This window comes from Psammomys obesus, unplaced genomic scaffold (assembly GCF_907164565.1).
Source record: "Psammomys obesus unplaced genomic scaffold, mPsaObe1.curated_primary_1811, whole genome shotgun sequence".
Lineage (NCBI taxonomy): Eukaryota > Metazoa > Chordata > Mammalia > Rodentia > Muridae > Psammomys > Psammomys obesus.
Window position 1 is genome coordinate 16,583,095 of NW_026596131.1, and position 16,136 is coordinate 16,599,230.

The 16,136-nt window shown below is 41.9% G+C and overlaps 1 protein-coding gene across 1 annotated transcript; it reads left to right on the top strand.

Moving 5' to 3' along the window:
- Window positions 1-932: 932 nt before the first annotated feature.
- LOC129665678 (zinc finger protein 120-like) lies at window positions 933-16,130 on the top strand (the record flags this gene model as incomplete). Its single annotated transcript, XM_055592485.1, has 4 exons — window positions 933-1,046; window positions 14,094-14,220; window positions 14,416-14,476; window positions 15,620-16,130. Coding segments are annotated over exons 1-4 (702 nt in total), but the record flags the coding sequence as incomplete, so codon positions are not given.
- Window positions 16,131-16,136: the final 6 nt, after the last annotated feature.

The window sequence follows — 16,136 nt, forward strand, 5'->3', positions numbered from 1 at the left end:
GTTGGACTAGTTAGTTGGACCACAGCCTGTGAGTCAGTCTAATAAATACACTTTTTTTTTTAAAAATGGTTTTTCAAGATGGGGTTTCCCTGTGTAGCCTTGGCTGTCATGGACTCGTTTTGTAGACCAGGCTGGCCTCACAGGCTGAACTCAGAGATCTGCCTGCCTCTGCCTCCCAAGTGCTGGGATTACCCGCCTGCGCTGCCCCACCCGGCTCCACTTTCTACATATATAGAGAGATTTCTTCTCTTAATTCTGTTCAACTAGGGAGCCTTGACCAATACAGCTGTGTCTGTGCTGTAAGAGAACAATTCTTCACCTTCTCATTGAGGAGGATGTGCTGGCTAAGAATAGGGCTCCACACTCTTTGTCATCTGTTTCCTGCTTTTCTCCCAGGCTTGTCTCATACCTACCAGGTAAAAAGTAGCCGCACTTTACCTGAACCCAGCATGAAGCCACAGAACACAAATCTTGTTTCCTAAAATCTCTTTAGTTGTTAGTCATCTAGGCACCTTTCCACTTGTGGGACAGATTAATAACTCCACTGCAAGATGAGTAAGGGGCTATGCAAGCTATCCACCTTGATTCCAGGAGAAGACAAAGCTCTTCCTGTGTGCTAAGAGGCTAGCTCAGGCAATCTCTGAAATTGGGACCCGGTAAAGGAATGCAGTGACGCTGCCCACAAAGGGCAGGAGCAGGCGGCTGAGCTGCGGGAGCTGGAGTGGTCGGTCTTCCCTGCGGCTGGGTGAGAACACCGACAGGATGCGCACAGGTACTACTGAAATGCAGACTTCTGCGTATCTGGAAAAGGTGTGGGCTACGACCCACAACACGTCGTCACACTCTAACCCTAAGGGCGGTGCTCATGTCACTCAAGAATCACTGGCCAATCAGAGCCTTGCAGTCAGAGAGGAGGCGGGTTCTTCCGGGTGCCGAGCTGCAGGCCCTGCTCAGTGGCTGAGGAGGCTTGAAAGGTTCGGTGTGTAGTTCTCTGAGCGCTGCTGCTGGGCGCTGCGGTGAGGGGAGCAAGCTCCGAAGTCGCCATGGTGAGCACTTGGTCACTGCCACGACCGGGAGGAGCCGGCAGCTGAGCAGCGGGGGCTGGTGTGTGGGTCCTCCCCGGGGCTGGGCGGGAACCGGCGGCCAGATGCGGCCACCTGTGAGGTCCCTTGTCCAGCGTGGCCTTTGAATAACTTTTCTATGGAGGCTGCATCCGCGCAGAGCATTTGGAGCAGGGACCTGTGTAGAGAAACACCCTTGGCAGGATGCCAGACCTGGAGCGCCCTAGTTTCCGCAGCATCTTCTACAAGTTCTGCCTTAGCATTTCATCTTTAGGTACAGAATCCATTTTGAGTTAATTTTTTGGCGGTTGTAAACGGCGTCTCTTGTGTTGGATAGTCCTCCAGTAGTAAGCTGTGATGTAAAAAGAGCAGAACTGATGATGTAAAGGATTTACCAACGCTTAGGAGATAGTAAGTCACACCAAGTAGAATTTAGATGTTGGAGGATTGCCTCTACAACACCCCAGGGATTGGGGAATCGCTCAGTGGTAGAGCGCTTGCCTAGCAAGGCCCTGGGTTCGGTCCTCAGCTCTGGGAAAAAAACCAAAAAATCCAAAACCAACCAACCAACCAATCAACCAACCAATCAACCAACCAACCAACCAACCAACCAACCAACCAGCAAACCAACCAACCAACTAACCAAAAAAATCCACCCCGCAGACAAGTAGTATGCTAACCAGGCCGGTTAGAGGTTACAATGCTAGGATTCACATGTGTTCCCCTGGACTGTCCAGAAATACAGCTCCAAACCATGGCAAAGGAAATAGCTGTGATTTACAGCCAGCCACCAGGCCCATCCCCACATCAAAGAGCAGGCGTCTGACAAGCTACTCACTCAGTGGGGCATTACAGGATCACAGTCAGCCCTGAGGCCTGGTGTGCCGTCAAGGTTCAGTTTTCTTGAGAAACCATAGTTCTGCTACACACAACCCTTCCCCTAAGGCCCTGGCTACATACAGGCTTTACCAGCTCTCCCAAGCATATTCCTGGTTTTAGAGAAGGAGCTGTTTTATTTCTCAGGGCCTTAGGGAAAGCTCCCGAGGCGTAGGCCCAAGACTTACTGGTTCTGCCAAGCATGTTCCTGGGTTTCAGAAAGAGCTGTCATTCTCCATACATGAGGACCTCAGGGAAAGCCTTTCTTGAGCAGGCCAGCACTCAACACAACAGTGTTTTTCCTTTTCAAATGGTTGTCAGCAGGTGTCATCTTGCCCATGTGGCAGAACCATGGGTTTCTCAAGAAGAAAACTGAACCTTTCTGGCACACTAGCGTACGTGGAATGCAAAACCTGTGCTAGGCTGGCTGCTCTTTTAGCATTAACCAGTGTATCTGGTCTTTGTTACTTTGTGGTTCCCCGGGCTTCATCACCCCTCCCCACACCCCTATTTTACTCCCTAATACTAGATAGGAAGGAAACAAGGATAGAGGAGAAAGAGGTCCCTGAATTTAATTCCTTTTCTTTTGTTTCTTCTTTGACCACAGCTACTAACAAACCACAACTAACCTCCCCAATAGACCAATAACCCCCCACACCACCTCTTGGGGCTCTCAAATTTATGTACCCTCTGAAAAGTTTCCAGAATTCCAAAAATCACACCATCACAGAAATTATCTGCAGCTGGCAAAACCATGCTTCTGCTAGAGCATGAGGCAAATCATAGTCAGCTGCTGCAGACAGTCTGAAGCAGCCCCACATCCCCATACCTGGGATTAAAATGAAAGCACATTCTTATAATATTTATTTGATTTTTAAGAAACCAAAATTCCATAATTCTCAAAAATGTCACTACAAACCAGAGCTGGATGCAAGCTATTATCAAAGAGATTTTTTTAAATTAATCTTTTGTGTGTGGAGTGATTTCTCCCTGGGAAGGCATATTAATTTTAGAACAGCTGCATCTTCAGCCTTTAAAGAAAATGTTTCTGAGACAAGCTATGTTGATGGAGGCCATTGTGCTCCCAATCTCTTGCTCCCCAGGGCAATGACCTTGCTTTCCTTTTGATTAAACTTCCTAAATCCTTAAGTTAAAGGGATATCCCACAACAGAGTTTAAAGATTACTCATTTGAGGCATGTGATTAACTGTCCATTGCAGTAACAGAAAAAGATTTGTATGCGTAACATGGCTTCTGCCTTCTGACCAGAACAGTTTACTGTGTACACTACTGCAGAGTGAAACAGAGTAAGAAATAGCTAGAACAAAGATGAAAGCTTAAGGGAGCCAGCTGCAGGGTGAGTGACTGTATAATTTCCCAGCATGTATTAATTCATGCATGTGAATGAAAGCAGACCACTTTAGTGGGTGTACAATTTGAAGAGGTTATGCTGAGACAATGAATATCAAATTTCTAGTTAGGAGACTCCTATGAAGATAGGTGCAGTCCTCATTGACATAGCACAGAGGATTGGGATAGAGGTCTTTGGTTGTAACTGTGTGTGTCAGGTCACAGGTCTTAGCAGCTAACATTGCACATAGGGGCAAGGTAACACTGGATCTTATTAATGCTGTTTCCTCTTTTTCAAAGTCAGTATAGTTAAACGGTGTTTTAAAACTATATTTATGTTTTTAAGAAGTCAGTTGGTATTTTTAAATTTCATTTTCTTAATGCATCACTGTTCTAGTCTTTTATTTGTTTCTATTCTTCAATGTCTTCAGGTCATTAAGAATTCAGGTACTTTGATTATTTGTTTCTGTTTAGAGCAGTATTCTCTTGTAGATCAGGCTTGCCTTATCCCTTGTAATTGAGAACTGCTTTGAACACCTGATCCTGCCTCTGATGCCTTGTTCCTGGAAGACAGTCATGCAACTCTTTCCAGGCTGGGCTCTGACTGGTCCCTGAGAAGGAAAAGAGACCAGTGAACGAGTATCCTCCTAATTACAAATAAAGAGGGACCTGTGTAAGAACTGAGTTCACTGACCAACTTTGAAACTGTTGTAGGCATAGCACAGAAAGGGAGGAGGAGGAGGAGGAAGGAAGGTGAGAGTTTTGATAGTAGTTGGCATTTGCAGTGAGTAGTCAGGTAATCTATTTTAGTCGGTCAGTAAAAGTCCAAGCTGGCCATTTGTGGGTTCACAGACCAGGGCAATCAAGAATCTGGAAAAGGAACTGAACTTATTTCTAGAAACAAAATATCTGTCGTTTAACCAACACAGAAGATCTTGATAAGCTGGTGTGGCTCCGCCTAACAGAAATGCTATTTTTCCTGTCCCGAAGTGCGCAGCCTGAGAGAAAAGGGGCACACACTGCTGGGCGGGCTCACGTAATTGGACCATAAAGCCTGTTTCAATTTTTAAAAATAAAATTGGAGATTATAACATTTTCTTTCTTTTTTTTTCCTTTTCCTACTGGTAAGTCTCAAACCCTGGGATAAATTGCTGAGGTGCCTGTTTAATAGGTCAGTGTGGCCCTGGCTGTCAGGTTCTTCCAGTCCCACCCTTTAGCCCAGGGGCTGGGTTGCCCTTCTTCCAGCTGCCCCTTCTTAAGGAATCCAATTGTTTTGGTTACTCGGTCTTTTTCATCTGTCCTTTACTCCTCTGGCCTCTTGGTCTGGCTCTCCCCTCTTTGTTCCAGCCTCTCCTGGCATGGCTCAGGGTCCTGTCTACAGTGAGCTCTCCCAGCTCTCCCTGCCTCTGACTGTGCTCTCCCTGCCTCTGGCTGTGCTCTCCCTGCCTCTGGCTGTGCTCTCCCTGCCTCTGGCTGTGCTCTCCCTTCCATCTAGAGTAAACTTTCTATTCCACCCTACCTAGGAGCAGCCACATCCGATCCTTTTTATTTTTATTTTTTCATTCGCTTCCCATTTCCTGTCCTTGCTTTCACAGTCGTAGTCACTTTTTGCTTCAATTGTTTGTTGCTGTTTGAGTTTGACTGAAGTTGGCCTGCATGTCTTCCCAGCTCTGCTGCACTGGACATTGAATGTGTAATGGAATGTGCACACAAAGGATCCTGTGCCTTGAAAGCACAGGTGCCCTGAGAGAGTGGAAGATTCTACTGAAATACAAGTTTACCAGACTGAGGGTCTGTCTGCAGCTGGGGTGGAAGGGCAGAGCTGGGAAGGCCTGTTCTGTCTGGGTCACTTGCTCTCTAATCCTCCCATAGGGAAGCTGCTGCTGTCCCGAGGTCTGGCTAATGAGGGACTCTGGGCAGGCCAAGCAATCAGGAGCGCCTTTGAGAGGTAGCTTGCATGTTCTTTCCATATTTGCCTCAGATGCAGTGGGTCATAGAGCTGTGAGGGAGACCACAGTCCATGCCATGGTGAGTGTGGTGGTCATCAGGAAGAGCAGGTTGGCTAAGCGCTCAGATTCCAATATGCTTGGACTGGGATGACCAGCACCCAGACTGTGGTTCTTTTGGTACATGTGGTGGTCTGGGCAGAGGCCCCTGGCCTCTGAGCCTGCCTGAGTGTGGATTCCCTGGAGAGGGGGAAGCTTTACAGCTCTAGCCTTAGGAAGCTGTGTTGCTTATAATATCACTGTCCAGTGTGCACACACAGACATTACTTTTGGTGTGTACTGAGAAGACATATTTGAAAACTAAAGGTCTGGTTTTTAGAAGTTTAGGAACTGGTAAAAAGGAGGTGATGGGGATCATCCTTCAATAATATTTGATTAAAGTCTTTTACCTTTCCACTACCACCAGCCACAATGGTGTGCTTCCGGGAAATTCAGTTCCAGGGTACAAAAGGAGTTTCTGAGATGCAGAGGTTTCTCAGACGTGCATGGTGTTGTGCAGGTGCATAGGGAGACTGCACATCTTGTGCCATAATCCACATGGCAGGAAGCAGGAAACATTAAATTATTCTTTAACATTGTTTTGTGTGTGGGCTTCACTGGGTTTGCTTGAAATCACGGAGGCATGAGGGGCTGCAGAGCCATAGCCCACCTTTCTGATCACCTCCACTTACAGAGAGAGTTCTAGAGCATGGGGCCTCTGTGTGGAAGAGAGATTAGTGGTAGCTGGAGGGCCAGAAATTGTAGTAGTTTAGGGGTCACTTTGAGTTATTTTTGTGGAAGTTGTGACGTCTGTGCTTATTTAATTTTTATACACAAGCAATCATAGGTAACATTGGTCAAATTCACATTTTTCCTGGCTGAGTTTCCTTAGGTCTTTTGATTAAAATGTGAATATAATTTGGGGCTTATGTTCTTGACTTTTTCTCTGCATTCCCTTATTCTTTCACAAATATTGTAAACCTTTTGATTATTGTACCTTTGTGGTTAATACAGAAGTCACATTGTGCCAAACTATGTACTTTTTCTTTATAATCCTATGACAATTCTGAGTTCTTTTCACATGGCACATAGCTTTGGAATCAGCTTTCCTGTAATAAATTGTTGGGAATTTTCTTTGGATTATTTTGAATTTATGCTGCAAATTGAACATACCCAACATCTTAAAATTTTTTTGAAAATAACATTACTTTAATGGTGTTGTTTATAGTTGCATAAGTGAGTAAAAGATATTATCCTGCATAGTCATTTATTTAGCAAACAACAGTGTGTGAAACTGAACTTGATGTGAAATACTGCACAAAGCCATGGAAAGAGGACTTTTGTAAAGTTTAGTGACACAGAGTACATCGTTATGGCCACATAAAAGACATAAGAGATCTCTTATTAAGTATGATTTAATTGAGAAAACAAAGAGCGAAAATAAAACATGCCCCAGAATTTGAGTGTGACACAGATTGTGGATTAGCATGTCAAATCAACTGTGATAGCAGTGCATTCGGATTTTCCACAGAAATCAATTAAGATCAGTTGAAACCATGCTGTGTTGTTATAGTTAATATAAAATCTTACCTATACTTAACATATGTATTCTGATACATTTGGACATAATACTTAAACCCAAACAACTCCATTATACAGTGTTCTCATAAAATAACAGGATTACTATGGATCCCAGCAATCTTCTTCAATTTTCCATGCACTTGAAAATTTTATTGAGAAGTATCAGAGTTCTCATGTCCATGGTGGCCAACCTTAATATTTGTTTGTTGAAGACTTCCTGGGTGCCTAAGGAAGACATTGTGCAAAATGAATGAAGACAGTAACACTGGTTGAAGGATTACACGCTTGTGAAGGACTCTCACAGTCATGAAACGGCATGTAATTACTGCGTAAGCAGTGTCAGCCCTCACCTTTCTCCCCCTGACTTTAATCTTTAGTGCACGTGTTTTTGTCAGATGAATGTGAGAGTCCAGCCGTCTTGTCTACTTTACAGGTAGCAAAAGAAAACGAAAGGCAGAAAGCAGAGACTCCAGCTGAAGCAATCACCTTCAAAGGTTTTTTTTTCTCTAACATTCTTTTAGGTGGTATGTGGAAAAGAAAAAATTAATATCAAGCTTTCTGTACCAGGAGTTGTTATACAGATGAGAATCAAATGTGCTATTATAGTATGCTGTAAAAATGCAGAAAGTGGCTTTCTTTGAATGGCATGAGAGCTTTCTGACAATGAGTCAGACTGCATGAAAAAGCTAAAATAAGGTTAAGAAGCAGACTGTTCTGTTTGAATTTTAAAAATGTTTCCATTAAACCCCAGTCTCCTCACAGAATTATTCTACTTCCCCTTCCTGGGAGATCCATGCTTCCCTCTGTAGCCCCCCCTCAGCCTCTCTGGGTCTGTGGAGTGTAGATTGACCATCATTTACCTAATAGCTAATATCCACATATAAGCGGATGCGTACCACATCTGTCGTTTTGGGTCTGGGTTTACCTCACTTAGGGTGATTCATTTGCCTGTAAATTTGTGTTGTAATTTTTAAACAGCTGAGTGCTTCTCCATTTTGTAAATGTAGCACATTTTGCTTATCCATCCTTTAGTTAGGGATATGTAGGTTGTTTCCAGTTTCTGGAGTGTATGAACAAAGCTGCTGTGAACATGGATGAGCAAGGGTCCTTCTGGTAGGATGAAGCACCTTTTGGATATATGTCCCAAAATAGTATAGCTGCGTCTTGAGGTAGATGGATTCCCAGTTTTCTGAGGAAATATTGATTTCCATAGTGGCTGTATTAGTTTGCACTCCTCCAAGCTGTGGAAGAGTGTTCCACTTGCTCTGTATCCTTGCCAGCATGAGCTGTCACTTGTATTATTGATATTAGCTGCTCTGACATGTGTAAGATGGATTCTCAAAGTAGTTTTGAGATGGCACCACAAATAAAAGGGGATAGAAAGACAGAAATATAAGTCCTTTAAACAAAAACAATGAAGTCATAATCAAAATCAAAGACATTACTGGGCAGCACTCATCCTGTGCACTCTGCTTCTCTCCTTTGCCACTAATAGAACATGGATTGGAAGTGGCAAAAAACCCGTTCAACTGGACAAAGAGGCAGCCTAAGGAACGGAAAAAGATATTTTAAAACCAAATCCATATCATATAGAAGCCCAATACACAAAATATATAAAGACCTCAAGAAACTAAATGTTCTAAAAACAAAAAATCAAATTAAACAATGGGGTATAGATTTGGGTACGGTGGTACATGCCTGTAATCCCAGCACTTGGGGAGGCAGAGACAGATCTCTGTGAGTTCAAGGCCAGCCTGGTCTACTGAGTAAGTTCCAGGACAGCCATAGATACAAAGATAAACCCTGTCTCACACCCCTACCCCCAAATGGCATACAGATCTAAACACAGAATTCTCAACAGAGGAATCTAAAATGGCTGAGAAAGCCTTAAAAAAATCTTCAACACCTTAGCCAGTTGTGTATTTTTATTAATTAAAATCTAATTATAATGTTGTTTCTCTGGAAAATGATAAACCTTCACCTTTTTGTGTCTTCTGAAAATCTACTATATTATTTTATAAGTTCCTTGAGTTTTTGTTAGTTTGGGGACTTTCTGTGGAGAAACAGTGTTAGTTTTCTCTTTTTGATCCTAAAGGCTTGCTTCTCCTCATTTCTTGGCAATCTGTGTTTTCCAGTAATTTAGTCATCATTATTTTTTGCTACTTGAAACTAATATGCTTAACATATTGATGTGAGGATTTTAAAACTTTCTCTTATATTATTGTCTCTGTGTCCTAATTAGCTCCAGTTGCCAACATTTGAGAGTCTACAGTCATCCGAGGGAGCCCCAGTTGAGGAAGCACCTCCACCAGAATGATTGGCTGCTCTGTCTGTGAGAAGTTATGCTGATTGATGATTAATATGGAAAGGCTCTTCCAAAGAAGGTGGCAATATCCCTAAGCAAGTAGGCTTGGTTGGATAAGAGAGCTAACTGAGCATGACATAATGACCAAGCGAGAGAGCAAGCCAGGAAACAATGTTTGCCCATGGTTTTTGCGTTAATTTTCTTGAAGCTTGATTTTCTATCCTAAGCTCCCGAAATGTGGAAAATATCAGACTTGAGATGGCATGAGACATAAAAAGCTGTACACAGAGCCTAGTCAGCTGTTCTTGTAGGACCTGGAAGATCGACGTATTAAGAGTAATGCAGAGGGAGCTGAGAACATAGAATTTCAGTGGAAAGCAGACTTCATTAAAATTTAGTTAGAGGTCATTTGTGTGATATTTTGACCCAAAATCTGCCTGTGCCCTGAGAAATTGAATAAGGCAGAATTTAAAAATAATGGGCTGATTTCTAAGATGGAGTATTGAATCTGTTTGATAGCTATTGCTAGTTACTCATTCAGGACTAAATGGAAAAAAAAAAAAAAGCAACAAGTGGGGCAGAAATAAATGCCAAGTCTGTTGGTTGTAGAGAAAAACAACATTGGGTAATTTCACTTGTCAGTCAAATGCTGAAACAGGCAGGGATTTTCAAGATTATCACCATTAAAAGTAAGACCCTTGCTCTGGATATGAAGCCTAAGAAGGTGCCCAAAAGGTAACATTCCCTCCTACTAAGTCTTTAATTAATGGAAGGAGTAGCAGAGTGATTCCTAGTCCCAGGAAGGAACTTCATACAAAACCTACTACAACTGGTCCAATCGTGGCATTGTCCATCCTAATTTAGAAGCCAGACATGGCAGGATCACCCATGCTGTGCTGGTTCTGGAAATAAGAAAGCTGCACGGATCCTTCCTCCGTGGTTTCAGCTCAGCACCATTCCTGCCATCTGTGTTTGGCAGTCTCAGAGCCCCAGTGAGGGAGGCTGCTGTGAGAGTGCATTGCATGAAGCTGTGAAGATGAAGCCCGAGTTGTGTTTTGAGATAAAAAAATGTTGTGATACCCAAGCTATGATACACTTGCCATAGAGAATTGCATACAGGGAATGGAAGTAACCAAACAGAGATGTATGAGAAGTTACAGGGATAGGGCCATTTAAGCATTTTGAAAATGAGGCCTGATGGGTCTGAAACAGCTACAGGATTTGTTGTTTGCCCTGCTGGGTTTCTTGGTCCAACCTTCTCTCACTGGGTACACATTCCTCTTTATTGGAATGGGAATGGGTATTCTGTGCCATATTATGTTGGAAAGATATACCTTGTTTTATGATTTTATAAGAGCTGGAAGTCCAGAGATTGTCTTGAGTGGTATAAGGGATGTTGGACATTTGAACAGTATGCAGGCTGTTGCAGACTATTAGGATCACTGAAGTTAGATTTAATGTATTTTCTTTTATTTAAGTTTATTTACTTTTCATCCCATAGATGCCCCTTCCTCCTCTCCGCCCAGCCCCCTCCTTCCCCTATCCTTTTCCCCCAAGAAAAGGGAAGCCCCCCTTGTATCAACCTCCCCAGCACAGCAAGTCATGTCAGGACTAAGCATATCTTCATCCCTTGAGGCCAGGCAAGGCAGCTCTGCCAGAGGGAAGTGATCCAAAAGCAGGCAATAGAATCCGTGTTAGAAAGAGCCTCCCGTTTCACTCATCAGGCCCCCCCATATGAAGACCAAGCCTCCCATCAGCCACATGTGTGCACGAGGCCTAGGTCCAGATCGTGCATGCTCCTTAGTTGATGTCTTGATCTCTGTAAGCTTCTGTGGGTCTGGGTTAGTTGTCTCTCTTGTCTTCTTGTGGGGTTCCTGTTCTCTCTAGGTCCTTCATCTTTCCCTCAACACTTCCACAGCACATCCAGAGCTCTATCCCATGCCTGGTCGCAAGTCCCAGCATCTGTCTCAATCCTCTGCTGTCTGGAGCTTCCCAGACAACACTCTTGTTAGGCTCCTGTCTCAAAGCATAGCAGAGCATCATTAATATTGTCAGGGGCTGGCTTTTTACTGTGGGGTGGATCTCAGATTGGACCAATCATTGGCTGGAGTTTTCCTCAATCTCTGTTCCCTCTTTATCCCTCCACTTCTTGTAGGCAGAGTAAGTTTTGGATCAAAGGTTTTGTGGGTGGGTTGTTGTTCCCCTCCCTCCACTAGTCCTGCTTAGCTAGGAGGTGGTCACTTCAGTCTCCATGTTCCCCCCTGTTGGGAGTCTCAGCTAGAGTCATACCCATTTTCTCCTGGGGGCCTACCCTGTCACAGATGTCCACATTGTCAAAGAGATGACCCCTCAGTTTCTCTTCTTGTTTCCAGTACTCTCACCTCCCACCACCGGTCTACCCACATCTGATTCCTACTCTTGTTGCCCTCCCCATTCCATTTCCTCCTCAGTTCCCTTTATCCACTTCTGCTGTCTGTTCTAGTTCCCCTTCTGTGTGATGTTCGGGCAGCCTCACTTGGGCACTTCTTGTTACTTAGCTTCTTTGAGTCTGTGGATTGTAGTATGGTTAACCTGTACTGTAGGTCTAATATCTGCTTATAATAATGAATTTTATGAATAAAGCTGCTATGAACATAGTTGAGCAGTGTCCTGAAAGAGCATCTTTCAGGTGTATGCCCAGGAGTGGTATATCTGGGACTTGAGGTAGAACCATTCCCAATTTTCTGAGAAAGTGCCAGATTGATTTCCAAAGTGGTTGTATAAGTTTATACTCCCACCAGCAATGGAGCAGGGTTCCCCTTTCTCTACATCCTCTCCAGCATGTGTTGTCACTTGAGTTTTTGATCTTAGCCATTCTGATGGGTATAAGGTGGATTCTCAGGGTCGCTTTGATTTGCATTTCCCTGATGCTTAAGGATGTTGAGCATTTCTTTAATTAAGTGTTTCTCTGTCATTCAATATTCCTCTATTGAGAATTCTCTGTTGAGCTCTGTACCCCATTTAAATTGCATTACTTGGTTTGTTAGTGTTTAATTTCTTCAATTCTTTATATATTCTGCATATTAGCCCTCTATCAGATATGGGGTTGGTGAAGATTCTTTCCCAATTTGTAAGTTGTCCTTTTATTCTGATGACAGTGTCCTGTGCTTTCCTACTTTTTGTTATTTTGATGTTGGTGGTTGTAGTGTGTGTGTGTGTGTGTGTGTGTGTGTGTGTGTGTGTGTGTGGTGTGCCTCCCCTCTTTTGGTTTTGCTATTGTGGGATATTTATTTCCTGTGTTTTCCTGGGTGTGATTAGCCTCCTGGGATTTGCTTTTCCTGTCTAGTAGCTTTTGTAGGAGGAACATTTCTAGATTTCTTATTGGGGGTGGGATTGGCTATCTATAGACTCAGTCCATTTCTTCTTCTTTCTCTCTCTTTTTTTTTTTGTGTGTGTGTCTACTGTGTTAAGGTTGAAACTGATCAGTCAGCTTCCTTCTCATGCTCAATTCTAAATCGCATAGGTTGCATTATTCAGTGCTATTTTGCAAGCCTGATGTTTTTCAATTTTTAATTTTGTTGTTTTTGTTTCTGAAGATAGAGTTTCACTGTGTAGCCCTGGCTGTCCTGACAGTCAGTATGTAGACCAGGCAGGCCTAGAACTTAGAGATCCACTCGATTCTGCCCCTAGAGTACTGGCATTAGATGTGAGCCAACGTGCCTGACTTTTTGTTGTTGTTCATTTTTATATCATTGGCTAATGAGCCTGGAATATAGGTTTTTGTCAAGCATATGCTGTTGTGCTGTACTTCATCCACTTCCTGAATTTTGAATTTGGCAGAGAGAATATTCTCTTTCTCAGGATGGCAGGAATTTATGATATTATACTACCAGAGCTTTCTATGTTATTGAATTGCAGGTATGTAATATTCTTCCTACCTGCTGTGTTTGTTTTGATTTTTTTTTCTTTTTCAAGATGGTTTATATGTGTATCCTTGGCTGTCCTAGACTTGCTTTGTAGACCAGGCTGACTTCAGACTTACAGAGATCCACCAGCCTCTACCTCTCCTAATGTTGAGCTTACAGGTGTGCAGGCCCACCTTGTTTTTTTAAAAAAATGATTATGAGTATTTTTTCTGTATGCATGAATATGCACCTCATGTGTACCTGATCCGCATAGTAGTCAGAAGGTGGCCTTGGATCTTCTGAACTTGGACTGGTGGATGGTTGTGAGCCCCCGTGTAAGCACTGGCAATTGAGCAGCAGGACCAGCAAGAACCTTCACTTCTGAGCCATCTTCCCTTCCCTGTGTTGCTTATTTATGACCGCTACATTGCTAATACTTTCATTTGTCCATATGTAACTGTTTAAACATGCTTTCCTTTTAATAAGATTTTATTAATGATACAGTTTAAACTGGGGGCACTTCAGCATTCTGGAAGATGAATACAGAACTGGAGTGAATGTATAATTTTTTTTGTAGGAACTTCAGTAAAAACTTCTGTGTTCTTTCTATTTTTTCTTGTTTGATTTTTGCAGGAGAGACAGGGTGTTAATATGTACCTATCGCTGTACTGGAACTCATTGCATAAACCAGCCTGGCATCCAACTCAATGAGATACACCTGCTTCTGCCTCCTGGGTGCTGGGATTAAAGGCAAGAGTCAATATACCCAACGTGACCATCAGTTTTTGTAGTTAGTAATTTTTCTACAATTTCTCTGATGTGTGCTCAGTACTGCTAACTTGTCTCTCTTTTCTTATGTCTGTTAATTGGCATTTCTCTTACAAGGCTATATCCTATTCAAAGGACGAAAAAATGACAGAGGTGAACTTTATTATTCAGGAAATAAGTCGGAGAAGCACCAGAATTATATGAATATATTGTCAATGAAGTATACATTTACAGTGTTGTCAGTATCATGTTTTCTGTTGTACACATGTATGGGATATTTTAGACTGCAGTGACCTATGATGATGTGCACGTGAACTTCACTCGAGAAGAATGGGCTTTGCTGGACCCTTCCCAGAAGAGTCTCTACAAAGATGTAATGCTGGAGACCTACAGGAACCTCACTGCTATAGGTAAGACTGGATTTTCTTTCACTTTTTGAAGTAAGGAGACAACTCTTTCTTTGTTATTAGTGCTCTTCTGTAATTCCAATTGAGAATGAGGGAAAATTAGGTGAATAATACTATCTTGAGGTTCACTGAAGATAGAAACTTAAATTTTGCCTATTTTCCAACAATATATCATACATTTCTGATACTATATTTCAGGTTATAATTGGGAAGACCATAATATTGAAGAACATTTTCAAAGTTCTAGAAGACATGGAAGGTAATTATTATCTGCAAGCTGATATGAATAAGCCTCTGAAGAAATTTTAATATGTCTCAGAAGTTTTAAAGAAAAGCAACAGTGAAAAGAAAACACTGCTTTAAGTATATCAATGATTATTAAAATCTCACAAAACCACATACTTCAATGTCAAGTATCTGATTTGTGTTTGCAAGGTATTCCTTTAAGAAAGAAGACAAGGAAATAATGCCTTAATATGTGTTACTGTTTGAATCATAGCTACTCTGTAGAACTGCCAATCTGTTTAGTCTCGTACCACTCACATATCATAAAAGATATACACATTGAATAGGTGATAAGTATGTGTTCAAAACCTTCTCTTAAGCAAGCAGTCCATAGTAAAGCTGCAGATACTTGTATACCTGTAGTGACATTACTAAGTTCAGTGAGGTGTCAGTTTATGAGAGTCAATAATGTTAGGGTGGAGAAACTTCAATCCCATACCACATGTCTATGAGGAACAAAAAGTCAAACTATGTGAATGCAATGTGGAAATCTTTTGTTTGTTATTCTTCTTTTAAAAGCTATATCATATGTCACAATAGATAGAATCCATGTGAGCATAGGGATATTGAAAGAAGCAATGTATCTCTTTTCTTCCAGAACAATTAGAAGATATATAATAGTCTCCACTTTGAGTAGACTTTCTGAGTGTGGTACAAGTTTATAATTGGTTGTTTTCCAACTTCATTGGGTATAAAGCCTCCAACACCAACTGCAGAAAATCCCTATGAATACTTAGGAATTAGAAATTTTTCTCTGTCCTTGTTCACTTTGCAAATATAGCATTAGTCACACAACAGGAAAATTTGTGAATGCAATCAGTGTGGTAAATCTCCGAGTACTTCCGTTCTCTTCAAATAAGTGAAAAACCTCATATAGAAAAAGGGTGCTATAAATGTGAGCTATGTAATAAGTGCTCTTATTATCACGGGTATCTTCAAAGATGTAAAACAACCTATAATGAAAGGAAACAGCATCAATGTAAAGAAAGTGATAAAAGCTAAGATCTGAGTTCTCTTTACCATTAGACAAAATTATAAAATTAATTCCTACAGATAAGAAGATTCATCTGTGTAATGAACGTGGTAAAGCTTTCACATGTACCAATTATCTTTGCAGGCATGAAAGAAGCCATACTGGAGAGAAACCCACTGAATATACTCAATGTGGTAAAGCCTTTGCATATCCAAGTTATCCTCAAAGGCATGAAATAATTCATACTGGACAGAAACCCTATGAAGGTATTCAGTATGGTGAAGCCTTTGCACATCACAGTAGTCTTCGAATACATAAAAGCACACATACTAGAGAGAAACCCTACAAATGTAATCAATGTGATAAATCCTTTTCACAACATAGTTATCTGAGAACACATAAAAGAACACATACTGGAGAGAAGCCCTATGAATGTAATCAATGTGGTAAAGCCTTTGTATATCACTGTTATCTTCGAATACATAAAAGAACACACACTGGAGAGAAACCCTACAAATGTAATCAATGTGATAAAGCCTTTTCACAACCCAGTCATCTTCGAATGCATAAAAGAACACATACTGGAGAGAAACCCTATCAGTGTAATCAATGTGGCAAAGGCTTTGTATGTCACAGTCATCTTCAAAGGCATGAAAGAATT